General features: G+C 36.9%; 2 protein-coding genes and 1 pseudogene across 3 annotated transcripts in view; 1 reads left to right on the forward strand and 2 right to left on the reverse strand.

The window, feature by feature from the left end:
- Positions 1-63: 63 nt before the first annotated feature.
- On the reverse strand, positions 64-9,232 carry LOC128678651 (uncharacterized; annotated as a pseudogene).
- A 114-nt stretch (positions 9,233-9,346) lies between these two features.
- Positions 9,347-11,319, forward strand: LOC128678649 (uncharacterized). Its single transcript, XM_053760326.1, has 6 exons — positions 9,347-9,623; positions 9,876-10,087; positions 10,167-10,219; positions 10,306-10,404; positions 10,598-10,698; positions 10,799-11,319. The coding sequence occupies exons 1-6, from the start codon at positions 9,565-9,567 to the stop codon at positions 10,893-10,895; spliced, it is 621 nt and encodes a 206-aa protein (XP_053616301.1). The 5' UTR covers positions 9,347-9,564; the 3' UTR covers positions 10,896-11,319.
- A 273-nt stretch (positions 11,320-11,592) lies between these two features.
- LOC128678652 (hemicentin-1-like) overlaps positions 11,593-15,275 on the reverse strand; it is a 33,476-nt gene continuing 29,793 nt past the window's right edge. For both annotated transcript variants that reach the window (XM_053760329.1, XM_053760328.1), the window contains 6 exons: positions 14,963-15,055; positions 14,395-14,491; positions 13,857-13,958; positions 12,798-12,926; positions 12,362-12,487; positions 11,593-11,877 (listed from right to left, as the gene is read on the reverse strand). In XM_053760329.1, coding sequence (XP_053616304.1) covers positions 11,771-11,877; positions 12,362-12,487; positions 12,798-12,926; positions 13,857-13,958; positions 14,395-14,491; positions 14,963-15,055 — 654 coding nt within the window. In that variant the 3' untranslated portion in view covers positions 11,593-11,770. The remainder of the gene's footprint in view (positions 11,878-12,361; positions 12,488-12,797; positions 12,927-13,856; positions 13,959-14,394; positions 14,492-14,962; positions 15,056-15,275) is intronic.

A 15,275-nucleotide genomic window follows, 5' to 3' on the forward strand; every position in this document is an offset into this window, starting at 1 on the left:
CATAGCAAGTTTTAGACCACTTAAGTGTTCGTAAGCAATATATTTTGAATAATACACCTGAAATATCACAGCAGCATTCATTTACTGAGCAATCAACACCATCACATCCAAACAACTTATCTCGCGTTATTACATGTCAACTTATATTGAATAACTCTCCTCTCCGTTTATATGTTATAAATAACTTAAATATATTTACACAAGTGTCCGTGACTCCTCAAGGGCTAGACGTAGATGTTGACGTCGTCGTGGGCGCTGGTTCTGTGGCGTCGGAACGGGATTGGAACCCAGCGAACCCAGTGTTCCCGTGTACGGTCACCGTGTGCTGAGGATCCTCTGTCACCGATTCCTCTGACACTGATATCCCTCCAGAAACGTAATATCCATCCCCGTAAATCGGTCCTGCATTGTTGTACAAGGACCCGTCATAAGGATTATTATAAGGCACGTTTACTGGAACTCTTACGGGATAAGGCACCTTAATGGGCACTGGAATCTTCTTTTCTACCGGATACGGCTTCGCGATGTAAACTGGCACCCGTTTCTCAACCTCTACTTTTTGCGGCACTAGCACTTTGAACGGCACGGGCACTTTTCTTTCAACTTCAACGGGATATGGTACCTTTTTCTCGACAGGAACAGGGACGGGATGTGGGACTTTGACTGCGAACGGTTGGGGAACGGGCACTCGGACCGGGACGTGCTTTACAACCTCCACTGGCTCTTTGACCTTCACTTGGACCGGGTACGGCACTTTGGTTTCAACTGGGTACGGCTGTGGCACTAAAACTTTCACTGGGACTGGATATGGGACTTGTTTCTCTACTGTCACGGGGACGGGGACAGGCCGGTCTACCGGGACCTGTACTTCCACGGGGTAAGGCACTCGTTTCTCCACTTTGACCGGCACGGGCTGCGGAACTTTGACCTCTACGTGCTTCACCACAGGGACGTGTTGAATTACTGCGTATGGTTTTGGAATATACTCCTTTTCCACTACCTTTACAGGGACCGGATGCGGTACCTTAATACCTATGGGGTAAGGCACAGGTTTCTCGACCACCTTTACCTTTTCCACAGGTACGGGAATTCTTCTTTCGACAGGAACCGGGTACGGTCTTGGTACCTCCACTTTATAAGGAACTTTTACTGGTTTCTCTACAGTTTTTATGTATCTGTGGTGATGGTGATGATGGTGGTGTTTGACTCTCGTGACCACTTTCGGATGGTGTTCGTGCTGGTGATTATTGTGGCCGTGAGCATGGGAGTGGCTGTGACTTGCTTCGCTCTGGTGATCGTCGAGATATATGTGCTGTGGCGCTCCTATTCCAGGCTTCGGGCTGTAACCAGAATAATAGGGGTTCAATTGTCGCTTTCGTTTATGAAAAAACGACATCTTTTTTCTCGCAATTTCTGGTGTAGGTGTTTGCAAATTATTCATGGGGATTAATCCAAAAGAATGTAAATATAACGTACGTTTACTCGGTACAGTCGGTTCAGTGTACTGTTCAGGTATCCCGGGGAATACAGCGGATCTTTTAGTTATTCTCTTTAGCGCGGGCCTTCCAGACCTAACGTAATGAGACGGCACTAGCGGAATCCAGTCGTTGGGTTGGAACTCGCTGACGTTAAAAGATGGAGTGGTTGATTTTATTTTGGGAATCCTCGTGACTGGCCTGTATGCGCGTTTCTTTGGTGTCTCGGTTGTGTTTGTATTTTTGTAAACGTATTTAACTTTGTAAACAGTTTCTGCAGTTTCAGTATCTGAATCGCTGATGCTGTTGTTTATAATTTGAGTATCATTACTTAGATTTTTTGTTGAATTCTGCAGAGTAGCGTTCATTTTTTCCAATATCTTTTTTGGCCATATTCGCTTTGTTCTTAAGATTCTTGTGGTGGTTGTGGCTATAGTGGTAGTTGTTATATTTGTTTTATGAGCATTCTGCGGTGGCCTGACTGACTCGGTTCTCACCCCGGTGATGGTCTGCACTGGAAGACTGAGTTGCGGGCTCTTGGCGATCGTCACTTTGTTCACTGACGATGCAAAGGCTAGAGGTCTAGATTGCTGTTGCTGATGCGGTTTGATGTAGTAAGGATTTTTATGTGGCGTCAACGGTATCACTTGTTGGTAGTTGTTGTACAAAGAGTTCTGTGGGTGATACAGTAACTGAGACTGGGGAAACTGCTGCCTCGCGGGTACTTTTTGAAGTGAACCATAATAGTTTCGGGGTATTTCAATGTAGTGTTTTTGTGGCCTTTGTTGTACTTTGTCAAGATTGATTGGAGGTTTGCTAGGCGGTCTCTGTTCTGGTTTGCGATTGTGACTTTGTGCTTCAACGTTCGGCCGAGTTTCTGTAGTTTTGTTTCTAGTTGCGCTTGGTTTTTCTACGTACTTTGGGCCGTCCGTGATTGTTAAAGCACTGTGTCTGGTCTCTTGCGCTATAAGGTCATTTTTAGGCTCGCTGTCCGCTTGCGCTGCAGCGCTTTTTCCTTCATTGACGACGATCGCTAAAGCGATGATCAGGAATGCCGTCTGAAACAAAAAATACAATTTTAATGAGTAGTATCTACCGAAACCATATAAAAAGTGTTAAACAGATAATATAACTTACTGCCTACATATGCCTAACCATTTTATATGATGATTTCAATTTTGTAGCAGTTGTTTATTTAATGTTCGATATGCGTAGAAAAGACTGTTAAATTTTTTAAATTATAAAACACAAAGTGAAAACAAAACGAATAAATATAAAATAAACATCAATATAATTGTAACAAATGAGCCGTGTTATATTATTGTTTTCGCAGTTTAATCTTTCGCGAACTTTTTTCCCGATAAAAAAGTCGTTGCGTGCCTCAAGTTGCACGCGATTAATTTTTTCCGCGATCTATATTTAGTGGTAGCATGGTTTGTGGACATAATGTTAAGGGTATTTCCGATGATGTTCTATAGAACTGGGTTTTATTTAATAGCCACATCGAAATAAATTTGGGATTCATATCCAGATAACATCACAAAATTAATACCTACATTAATAATTATAATAAGATCTCGATTAGAATTCGATCTGTCATTGTATGAATTAAGTATTAAAAGTAAGTTCGTTATTTAAACTCTTTCACAGGCTAAAATATTTCACGCAACAACCACCTGAATATTTTCCCCATTCAAGAAAATCATTATATTAAACACGCGAGAGAAATCTAAAAAAATAGTAAGCATTCTTAAATTTGTTGCCTTTATCTGATAAAAGGTTAGGTTTTTATACTCTGAAATAACGTCATTCTATTCTATGCAAGACAGGTCCCTGTTTTTAGCTATTAGATATGAAATCACAAAATGATGTAAACGTAAATAATTTCACTTTACCAAAGTAAAGCCCGATCTATGGGGGTGGACCATATTCATATTCACAAATATTCTATACCAGATTATATTATAAACCTTATTGCCTCTTCCAAACACTCTTTGCTTTGTATCCCATTTTATCACTTTGAAATTCACAAAACATTTTTGCGCGCCAAAATTTCTAACCAAATGCTCTTGAATTTTGTTTAGGTTACGTTTTGTCATCACATTTCACACTTCCACTGAATGTTACACTTCACAGATAACATAACCTTTTCCAAATTTGAAAAACGCGCACTAATATTCTCGAATTTTATTAATTTCCGCCATGGGACGTCTCGAAAATTATCTCATGTTTAGGTTATGTTTTACCTACCGATAAGTGTTGCATATTGCGACATCGAAAGCCGGTCTCCAACATGTACGAGTAACGTAATGGTGCGTCCGAGGAAGCACCACTCACTTATATAGCATTCGTGCAATGGGTGGATGCGTTTCGGGACTTTACTTTCTCTGCCAAGGCCAACATCAGGTGGATCATCACTCTTATCGTTTCAAGGACATAGATACATATTGTGATGACAAGCTTTTAAACATTTCACCACCACACCATCGCATCACCAAGAATATTGTTTTGTTAGTTTCGAACTAGTTTTTGTACCAAACTCTATTAGGTACCTATGTGTGGGTCAGCCATCCATATGTCGGATTTTAGGGTTCCTCAAATAAAAATGGAAACCTTCAAAAAAGTTGTTCACAATTCAATAAAAAAAATTATTTCAACTTAGACTCACTATATACTAATTCACTTATTGACGTCATAAATTAACTTAAAACGTAGTCGACTTCCAAAGCGCAGGTGAAGAGGAAGCTTCAGCTCCCCCTGTCCACTCCCTTGTTTCTTAGACATGATTTTTTGCGTCTATATACTATTATTTTACAGACACACAACGAACTAATCCCCTTGGGATTCAATTTTTATTTCCTTTGAGGCAGGTATGGAACCCAACCTAACAAGTATAGATAGGGCATAAATAAATGTATAACCCACTCACCTAGAAAAGTTAATGTGTTTTAATTGAAACAATTATTATCCAACACGGATCGGCGCTTATTCTATTTCCCAGTTCCGCTTTCCCTTGCATTGCTAACTTATGCAACTGTAAATATAGCACGCAATTATCTTCTACTCACTCAGTGTTTTATTCTCAGAATACAGAAAAGTAATTATAATAGTAATTCTTTTTATTAATCTAAGGTTTTATTTCTATAAAGTTCCCGAACGCCTAAAACGTGTTTTAGTTAAAATTCCAATCTCACGTGATATTTTTGATTGCGTTGAATTTATTCTAAAAAGAAAAAATAATATGTTTAGCTAATAGTTTTAGTATTAGGATTGGTGAGACATTTCTGGTCAGGATCGGAATAATCCAGAAAATGCGTTAAAAATAAGTTTCTATACCAGTTGGGTACCTACAAAGTACACCAATATACATACGAAATGGTAAAACACGGTTTTTACCTCGAGTAGATCCTTTGAGCGAAGTTTTGACTTATATTAACACTTCTACAAGGGTGCTTGATATTATTTTATAGAAGTGAAACTTCGCAAAAAGGTACCTACCGTAGGTATCTTACCACATCGTATACTGTAGGTATATAGTTCTTTTTTAATATTAGGACAAATCACACAGATTGAGCCAGCTCCAAAGTAAGTTCTAGACTTGTGTAATGTGATACTAACTCAACGATACTATATTTTATAACAAATACATATATAGATAAACATCCAAGACCCGGGCCAATCAGAAAAAGATCATTTTCCATCATGACCCGACCGGGGATCGAACCCTAGTTATTTTGATTATTCTTTTATCTGTGGTATTTTATACTCGTAACACTATGTACCTGTCCTCCCAAAAAAAGATGTGGTGAAATTCAGCTAGACCCCTTAGAACACCTCAATTTATGCACGAGGTATCCATAACATATTTCATGCATGGAAAGACTTAACAATTTTCGTGTTTCTACTTAAAGCACTATATAAATATTGCATGCATGTTGATGCAGAAATAATGTCAGTAGTTAGCACGTTTGATACTGTTTCTTTATATCCGTGAAATGATTGTTATGTATAGCACTTAATGAACGGAAGAATTTTGTAGCGGGATGCCAAATCGGAAGTATCATAGTTAACATAGTGGATTGTTTGGTAAAAGTACTAAAATAACGCTAAATCGTTATGCGTACTGGATTTTTAAGTGCATCTCTCTCCCACTTCGTTTGTTTCTAATTGTATTCGGGGTTGTGACGCCGCGAAGCCCGGAGTCAACGTATGAAATAAGCCATAAAATTTCGAAGATTCAGCTGTGATGTCTTGTCCTTGTATGACATCCACGAGAGGATGTGGAGTGCTCCTATTAAAGAAATTAAGAGTAAGTAAAAAAAAAGACAAAACTCCCATGCCAAATGACTCATTTTCCAAAAAGTTAAAACAAAAATGTCATGTGAATTATCTAACTCTGTATTTTACCTACCAGAAGCAGTTGATATTTTGTTCAGAACTTGAACTTATAGCGCTTGAAAATAAAACAAATGATATTACAGCAATCACTGTATTTCCTTTAATATCTTCAGCCGGTATTTATCATCAGGGAACCTCATCTTGACGATCTGCCGTACCTCCTCGCAGGCGAAGTTGCTGGCTAGCTCCTGGTCCTCCTTCCACAGCACTGATGTTTCAAGGAGTTGCGCTTTGAGCAACTGTGGGAGCTTCGTGAACTTCTTCCAAATTGTTATCTTGCTTTCCAGTTCGATTGGCTCCTGAAAATGTATAAAATTAATTCGGCTTTTCAATGATAGTATTTTTTTAAAATTTTGCAAAATTTTTATGGGAGCAGAGTTTGACAACTTTAAGATTGTAAATAATACATTACTTTCTATTTGGTTTAACAACGTGTTACCGCGCCAATGACCCACAGTGCTATATTTAGAGTTGCATAAGTTATTTTTAATTAACAGCAATTATATCAAAGGATTGGACTAAAGGAAGCCAAAATATATATTTTTTAATTTTGTCTGTATGTTCGCGTATCGTGCAAAATCTATTAGATGAAATTTGAAGCAGTTTTCACAGTCGTATAACGAATGGTCCATCTTAAAATCCTGTATAGGTTCGCGATACGTTACTTAGATAGAGATGACGCATGAAGAAAGCGCGGGTGAAACCGCGGGCAAAAGCTAGTATAAAATAAATATTTACCTCGAACAAAATATCCACATCGGCAACAATGCCCTCAATCCTAACAGCAAGCATATAAACCAGTTCTTCCTTCATCGGGCGGGTATCCGAGAAGAACCTGTTCAAAACTGATTGGCACAAGGTTTGTATCAGAGTACACAAGGACATCTGGTACATGCGCGCGGGCAGCACGGCCAGCCAGCCGGCCTTCGCGGCCGACAGGAGGCTGGTGGCCCGGTTCAGGGCTATGTCGAACTGCTCGTAACTCTCATGGCTCCACGGAGGAGGCTCTAGAATTTTGAATTTTGCGATTATAAAAGGGTATACAATTATTATTTTTTCTGCTAGTAGGGTTGCCAACTTTTACAAAAAATATTTTTAAAGTTATTGCTGATACTGGTGTCAGATTTTTATCAAGTCACTTAAAGGCAGCTGATATGATTTTTACGACAACCTAACCTACCGCTGTCTACACTGCTCGTGACTATACATGTACAGTCAACATCAACATTGACTGAAAGATGAAAACTTAGGAATCATCAAGAGGAATTATAAATGTAATTTTATCTAGCTGACTCTACAACATTGAAGTTTTAGACGATAATGAATAAAAGCAATAACTTTACCTAAGATTTCGATACTCTGCATGATGATATTCTTCTGATTATTCAAATACAGAGACAACTTCTCCAACCCCAGTACTCTAAGATTTTGGATGGACTCCAGGAGCACAGTCATGAGCAGGTCGGCCAAGTCTGCAGGCAGCGACGCCTTCCACGGAGGACCCACGAGGCCATGTGCAAGGTAGAAACAGTTGTTAAAGAATAGAGCTGGAAATAAGGAAATTTGCACTAAAAACATTGCAGAATTTTATTGGTTAATGTTGCTCAACTTTTATATTATTGTCAGTTTAATTTTATTTTAAATATGAATAATGAACAATATGATCGGGAAATAGATGCTTATAAAATTTTGAAAATATAGTCTATCTTATATAAAAATGTAATACTAACCAATATCTAATGGACAGCACTCCAAGTTGACTTTGAATTTCTTTGGGACAAAGCACTGGTACATTACTGCAATATCTTTGATGTATGTAACCAGTTGCCGACTATACTTTTCAGGCAGCTTCACACTCTCCTCCAAATGGTCCACAATCAACTTCAGAATCTTCTGGACATTTCGGGAAATCACACATTTGGGTAAAAATAAAGGTCTGTTTAAATCCCAAAGATCTTTATCTGTCACATCCAGAATTGAATCATTTGGCACATTAGTCTCAGTTCCCACAATTATTGTCCCAGAAGACAAACTCTCCGATAACAATGTCCGGACATCAGATAATAATTTATCACATTTTTTGTTATACAAGACATGTTCTGTATCAGTAATGTATTTGTTTAACGGAGACTCCTCGGCTTTGACAAATTTCAAATCTATTAAGAATTTGTTAAAAGAGTCTAACTCTACAACTATTGTTTTATAATGTTGGTAACTGCTGTCACAGGCAGGTAAGTTATTCCGTATGCAGTCATCAATGATCTTATTGAAAAACTTTATCCTTATTGTATCTGCAAAGACTTCTATAAAGGTTTTGTCATTTTCAAAGTGGGAACCAAGAGTGGACTGTAGGAACTCAAACACGGCAGTTAAATTGTTGAAAATGGTCTGATAATTTGGTTTCTTGTTGTCATTCAGGTCTATCTTGATGTTGAATATTAGAGCTCCAATGTGGTCATCAGTGAATATGTCACAGTTGTGCCGTATGATATTGTGGAGGAGTTTATCAATAAAGAAATGGGAAAACAAGCCAAGTTCTGCATTCATTCTGTTTGTAACATAGAGAGTGTTTAGCACTTTTTGTATTAGCACAGGATCACTCTGCTGCACTGATAGCGAGTATGTCAAGTAATGAACACTCTTACTCTCAGACCATGTGAACAAGTCTTCCCATTCCATACTCAGGCTAGCCGTGTACAGAGATAGTTGATTCTCAGCTTGCGAAGTCAGATTTGACAAGGCTTTCGCCATAGTATTATCGAGCTTCAAAGTCTTTAGTTGATTCTGCAACTTCATGACACCCAACATAGCATCACTGTAATTGAATCTTCCATATTCATGATTTGCCTGTTCCAAAACATTTTTGCCTTCCACCGCAACAGATAATTTTTGGAACAAATCGTACGCGCTACACATTTTCTCCCAGTGCTTCTGAAATTCTTCATCATAAAAGCCTTTGTTCTGTAAAGTTTCGACCTTTGTCGCAAGATCTGTATAGTCGGAAATGATATTTGCTTTTCGGTTTTTGTAGTTAAGTTGTTCTAAACTCTTTGTAGGAGTGAAGTTTACATACGTGTCGATGAAATTCTGTTTTAAAGCAAAAGAAAGAAGTTGTGATCTTTCCGTTAAATCTTTAACTTTGGGAAGCAGTTCATCCCGGTCCTTTTTGATCATATCCGTGCTCACTTTATCTACCTCTTGCAGCACCGCACTTAATAAACTCATAATTAACGGAATATTAGGAGAATTATCTTATTTCAATTGTTTTTAATTATTTTACGTACCTACAATCGACATCCAGTAGAAAATTTGAATCTAAAGTTTTTAAATCTAATCATAATTCTACTTGATCTGTCAATGTCAATTAATGGGATAATGACAGTTGCGTTTTATTAACCTGCACAGCACAGTGCAATCTATTAAGTAGGTACATGGGAAAAATGTTAAAGTTGCAAAAATATATTTTTTTACTGAAACTACCTAAAACAGAAAAAGGAATAAATTAATATTTTTCTATTTATCCAAACTGTGTACGGCGGAGCTAAATGAAAAACATTTTTTAAAGAGCCATCGTGGTTGGTTACTAGGGTGAATTAAATCAATTGAAATTTGCCTTCAAGGTCAGGCTGTTGTAAATAGTCATTAAATATCTAACAAAATAGTTAATATCATATATGATTATCATATAAAAATGAACGACAGTGAAATTGATATCTTGAAAGCTGAATTGGAACATGAAAAAGTGTGCAGGTTAGTAGTTTTAAAAAAATGTACGATTCTGCTGGAAAATCATGGCAATTACTTTTATTTTTTGTTAATTTCACGTTAAACACTTTTGTTTAATATTTTTAAACCCTTTTTAATACATATTTAAATCTTTCTATAATAGTAAGTAGATTTGCCTTAGTCATTGTAATTAGGTCAAATAACAGGGTCAAATTATGTCAGATTGTTTATATAACTGATGTCTTATGCCAATATTCAACCATTAAATTCTCATAGAGAAACAGCAGCCTGGCAAAATGGAGAGCTGGAGAAACAGATCGTCAATGTGCAAGAAGAACTGCGGCAGAGTGACTTCTCCTGGGACTTTGATGATGACCTGCAGAAGGAGAGCAACCGACACAAGACCCTTCTGGATGCCATTGAAACTCTACGGGAACAACTGCCCGCCCTTAAAAACAAGATCAAGAATGCAAAAATTTGTGGACCTGGTAGAATGCATTTTTTATTAAATTATAAGAAACCTACGTAGTCACTACTACTTTTATAATCATTTTGTATTAATTACAGATTGTAAGCTGAAACACGACGATTTGAACATTAATTTGGACATATTGACTCCAGTAAGGTTTTAGAATAAAAATAATAATTTTTATATTATAAGCCTTTACGATCAAATCAAAGCTAATATTTGTTTAATAATTTCAAGGCGGAGTTATTGCGTACTGTGAAGAGATTTGAGCGACTCAAAACAGATTTGATCAGTACTCTTCGCAGCAAAGAGTGGCGATTGGATTCCGAATCAAAGGTATAATAAGAGAACATAGATATAATAAAACGCAAACTATTTGCAACTTGGTCTTTTGACAGCAGCACACATAAAAAAAATAAATGGCGGTAACGGTCAAGCGCGAAATTCAAACTACCTAAATCTTTCTTAATTTTTCGTTTTTCCAAAGAATCAACCTTGAATCATCATCTTTCTTTCTTATATTTTCCAGTTGTTCGTGAGAGTGAACGACCAGAGAACGTACTTGCAGAATGAGCTGATGATTTGCCAAAATAACATCATGCGGCTGCAGAGAAATGGATCATATTGGCAGTAAGAAATTAATTAATACTTGAAATGAAATTCTTACGTTTCAATATTTTTGAGTGGTATAGAATATTTTTGTTGTTCTACTAAAGGCATTGCATTCCAGAAACTCCAGAAAAAACGACGAGAGAATTTTGGACCCAAAGCGAGGGCCCATAAAAAAGGTCTTCGGCAACGAGCGCCTGCCGCCTATCGCTACTTAACAGAGTTGGATGTAAAGTACTTTAATTCTTCAGCGACTATTTGTTAGATCAAAATGGTGGCAAAAATAACATAATTTCTTATTACGTGAGAAACGGCTGATAGAAATCCAATACCCACTACACTTTCTGGCCCTGTGAAGAGAGTCCATTTATTTTCTACCATTTTGATCTTCTTAAAATCGTCGTCTACTTACTGTATACATATCACTCACATATCGTAGAATTTAACGCTCAACATAAAATTAGAAAGCTTTCATATTTTGAAATATTCACAATGTTGTCGACGGAAACCCATTGCAAGATATCGTTTGCAATATATATGTATATCTCTAGAGAGAAACAATATTGCAAACGAGATGATAAATACGATGTTTTCCAAAAAAGTTCCTTTTTGTTCGTTTTCGTCGTCCGATCGACGAAAACGTTTGATCATGACATCGTTTGTAGTATCTGAATTTTAACAAAAACTATAATACTTAATGTTAATAATTATTAATTACCACGACACTACCTACTTTAGAAACAATTTTGACAAACAATCAACTAATGCAATCAACACTATAGTACAAAAATCTAATCATGTGTGTTATTTTTAGCATGTAATCATCGTAAATTTATGAGAAGTATTTTAAAAATTTAATTAACTCAAACACGTTAAAGTTAATCTATCGTATCAGAAAAATAAATAAACACTGAATAGTAAAAACGAGTTTAATTTTAGTGTAAGGTGGGTACAGAATTTTGTATAAGAATTATTCTACTATTTGTATATTTCATAAGTTTATATAATTATCTTCAATATTATATATTTTCTTAATTTATTATTATATTCAGCTTAGGACAAATTATTCTAGGGCATCTATAACAACGTCGATTTAATCTGCAATCCTCGTGTACTTAATGGGAGCATCCACAGATGTGCTCAAGTAGACGTCATCTGACTCGCTTTGGTCAAGCGCGAGCGGCTCTCTGTATAGAGAAGCTGGAATCAGAAAAATAAATAAATTATCAGATTTAAATAAATTATAAATTAAATGGAAGAATGATTACTTTTTGACAAGTTTTAACTAGAATTTACACATGTTGTAGACAAGAAAAATATGTACAAAATTACAAAGAAATGCGCAGATGTACAGGGGGAAACTTTGCCCAACAATGGGATATAAAATACCCTTTAAAAAGACAACAAACACTCGGCAAATCGACCGCGTTTTTTGGAAAAGACGCGGTTACTCCTGAAGGTCTAATCAACCTCTATGTCAAATTTAAACAAAATCGGTTTATGTTGATTACAAACAAAAAATGAACTTAATGAAATGATATTAATGAACCTTACTTTTTTATAATATTAGTCAGAGTGAAGATAAACTATTTCTCTGTTTTTTTTTTATTAAACAAGTCCATAAATATTTCGTATCTATAAAGTACTTTTTATTTTATTCTATGAAATTAAAAAAAAACCGTACGTTCGAGACAGTGGCGGCGGTCGGCGCGCAGACGCAGCGTGCCCGGGCACGCGCACACGAACCCGCCCGCCACGTTCACGCACGCGAACTCGCAGCCGTCGATGTCTTGGATACACTCGTTTATATCTACAAATATATATTATATGTATGTATGTATATCATGTCATGTCATGTATTTTCATAAAACTTTCTTACTCTCTCATCTGAGATTGAATTTCTAGAAATTCTAGAAGGATAGATTTAGTTCAACAACTATACTTGTCGATAGATGTAGTTGATAACTGTATTCATTAGAAAGGGCGGAGCCACCCGTGGTGTTTCATACCCCACCGCCTCGTTTATCGTCATACAAGTTTTGTTAGAGCTCCTATCGATCTTTGTTCTTTGTCGTGGTCCGACCGAAGACATAAAGGAGTGTAGAAGAAACTAATGTTACCCAAGCATCGGCTGCCCACTCCATGAGCATTGTACCCCGGTGGACAACCGCATTTATATCCGCCTAGTGTGTTCACGCAGGTTTGCGTTGCGTGGCATCTGTTTGATTCCATTGTGCATTCGTCGATATCTGCTGAGAAATCGCTATTTATTATTTGTTAACAGGTCCGGGGACGCACGACTGCTATAGTTATAAGTGTTTCGTCGAGCGTCCGTGTTCGTGTTAATTTCAATATACATAGTAATTTTTGTTACTGAAGTTATGAAATACAAACTTCACCCCGCGACTCCGCTTCCGTAGGAATTTCGAGATAAATATATATAGTTATATAAGTTTACTATGTTTAGTACATTATGTTAATGCCCGTGTACCAAATTTTAGAAATCTCGACCAGCCGATTTTTCTTGTCACGGATAAGTAAGTACTTAGCATTAGTAGGGTAGTAAATGTTAGTATATTTTACAATTTTCTTCTATTTATATAAAACTCTTGCGTTACTGAGTGACTAACTGACAGCCGAAACTACTGGGCGTAGAAAGCTGAAATTTGGTGTGTATGTTCCTAGGACGCTGTAGGAGAGCACTAAGGAGGGATTTCCTGAATTTCCCACGGGATACGGATTTTTACTGACATACGAAGTTGTTGGCAAAACCTAGTTAATTATAATGGGCATAAGAAACCTGACTTAGAAATTTCGACAAAAGAATGAAAAGACCAGATACATGCACACATGAGAGGGAGTGAGGAGGTTGGACATGATTAAGAACTAAGAAAATGTATGTAATGTCTAAGAAAAACGAACGAATCCTACTAATATTGTAAATGCGAAAGTTAGGATACATACTCACAAACTTTCGCATTTGCGTGAAAGAGTAACAAACACTTTTCGCAGTTTGTTACTCTTTCACGCAAAACCTACTGGACGGATCGATATAACATTTGGTACACGGGTAGAATATAACCTGGAACAACACATAGGGAGTATTTTACGCCCGGTGAAATTCCCACGGGAGCGAAGCCCCGGGGCGCGGCTAGTGAAGACAAAGTAAAAGTGGTCACCGTCGCAGGAGCCGCGGGCGACGTTGTGCGAGTACCCGGCGGCGCATGCGCCGCTTCGCGCGCTCGAGCTCACGTCCACGGCGTAGTACTGCGGCGGGGGATCTGAACATGTAGCGTGAGGTTTTTAAATAATTGATAACGTTAAATTTAACGTAATATAAACGTTAAAGCAATGCATAGGACGAAGCAATTTCTGTCTGTTTTCCGCCAGTCGGCGTTGTTTCGATCCCATAGAAGTCTCCGTTAATATTTACAAACACAAACTCCTAAGGCCTCTGATGAATAACTAATATCCTATTCTAATGAATATTAAAAAAATATTATATTATAATATTAGTTTTATCATTAATATTATAAATGCGAAAATAAGTTTGTTTGTTTAATACTTCTTCACGCTCTACCTACTTAACTAATCTTATTCAAATTTTGCATACAGTTTGAAGTATGGAGAAGGACATAAGTTACCTTTCAACCCGGGAAAATAACTGCTTCCGTGGATACATAAACTATATTGAAACAAAAACATTTTATATCTTACAATGTCGTTCCGTATAAGTATTGGCACGGAGGTATTCGACATCATCATTGTCGGGCTTAGGTTCCACTTCGTACGTAGCTTCCGGTGCGTACGGACTCTGCTTATGGGAAATACATTATTAGAATAACGAATTGGACATAAAAAGATTCCAACGATGTTAAGGCCCGAGACGTAGTGGAGGGCTGTAAATATGCGTGTTGAGAATCTTTTGAGAAACATAATTAGTGCTTACTCACTTTCTTTTGTCGTTTCTTTCGAGGATAATAGAGGTAAAAAAAATACAATAAAAATTGTTAGGTAAGGAGGAAACGGTATATTGAGCGAATCAATATACCGTTCATATTTAAAAGACAATATTTGAAGTACATGACTTCAAATATTGTCTACCGCAGCCTTTTATTCAAGGATATCAATTAACAAAATGTTGTCTTGACGTGGACTATTGCAACTAAGTGGACGAAGTTGATGAATTGGAGAAGGCAATGACAAACTACTCTACTGATATTGCCTAGAGAATCGTCGTGTGATCTTCAGCCATGAGGAATACGACTATTTGATAACAACTCACAAGAGATGTGGTCTCCTCATCATTCTTGTTGTACACCTCGTTTTCCAATTGATCATAATTATCACATTTTGGTAAATCGGTACATTTGCTTATCTGAAAAATTAAATTGATTTATTTTAACAAAAAGTTTAAGTTACATCTTCTCAGTGCGTTTATTTTTGAAGAAAAAAAAAACAGATGTTTTTGTTATTCGGCATTTTAATAGTATTTAATGTTTTATTTCAATCGGTTGTACGATTATAAAGTGGCGGTGGCGATAATGAAATTTTAACACAATGTAGATATTGTAAGAATAATCATAGATTTAAATACT

Source organism: Plodia interpunctella, chromosome 20 (genome assembly GCF_027563975.2).
Source record: "Plodia interpunctella isolate USDA-ARS_2022_Savannah chromosome 20, ilPloInte3.2, whole genome shotgun sequence".
Lineage (NCBI taxonomy): Eukaryota > Metazoa > Arthropoda > Insecta > Lepidoptera > Pyralidae > Plodia > Plodia interpunctella.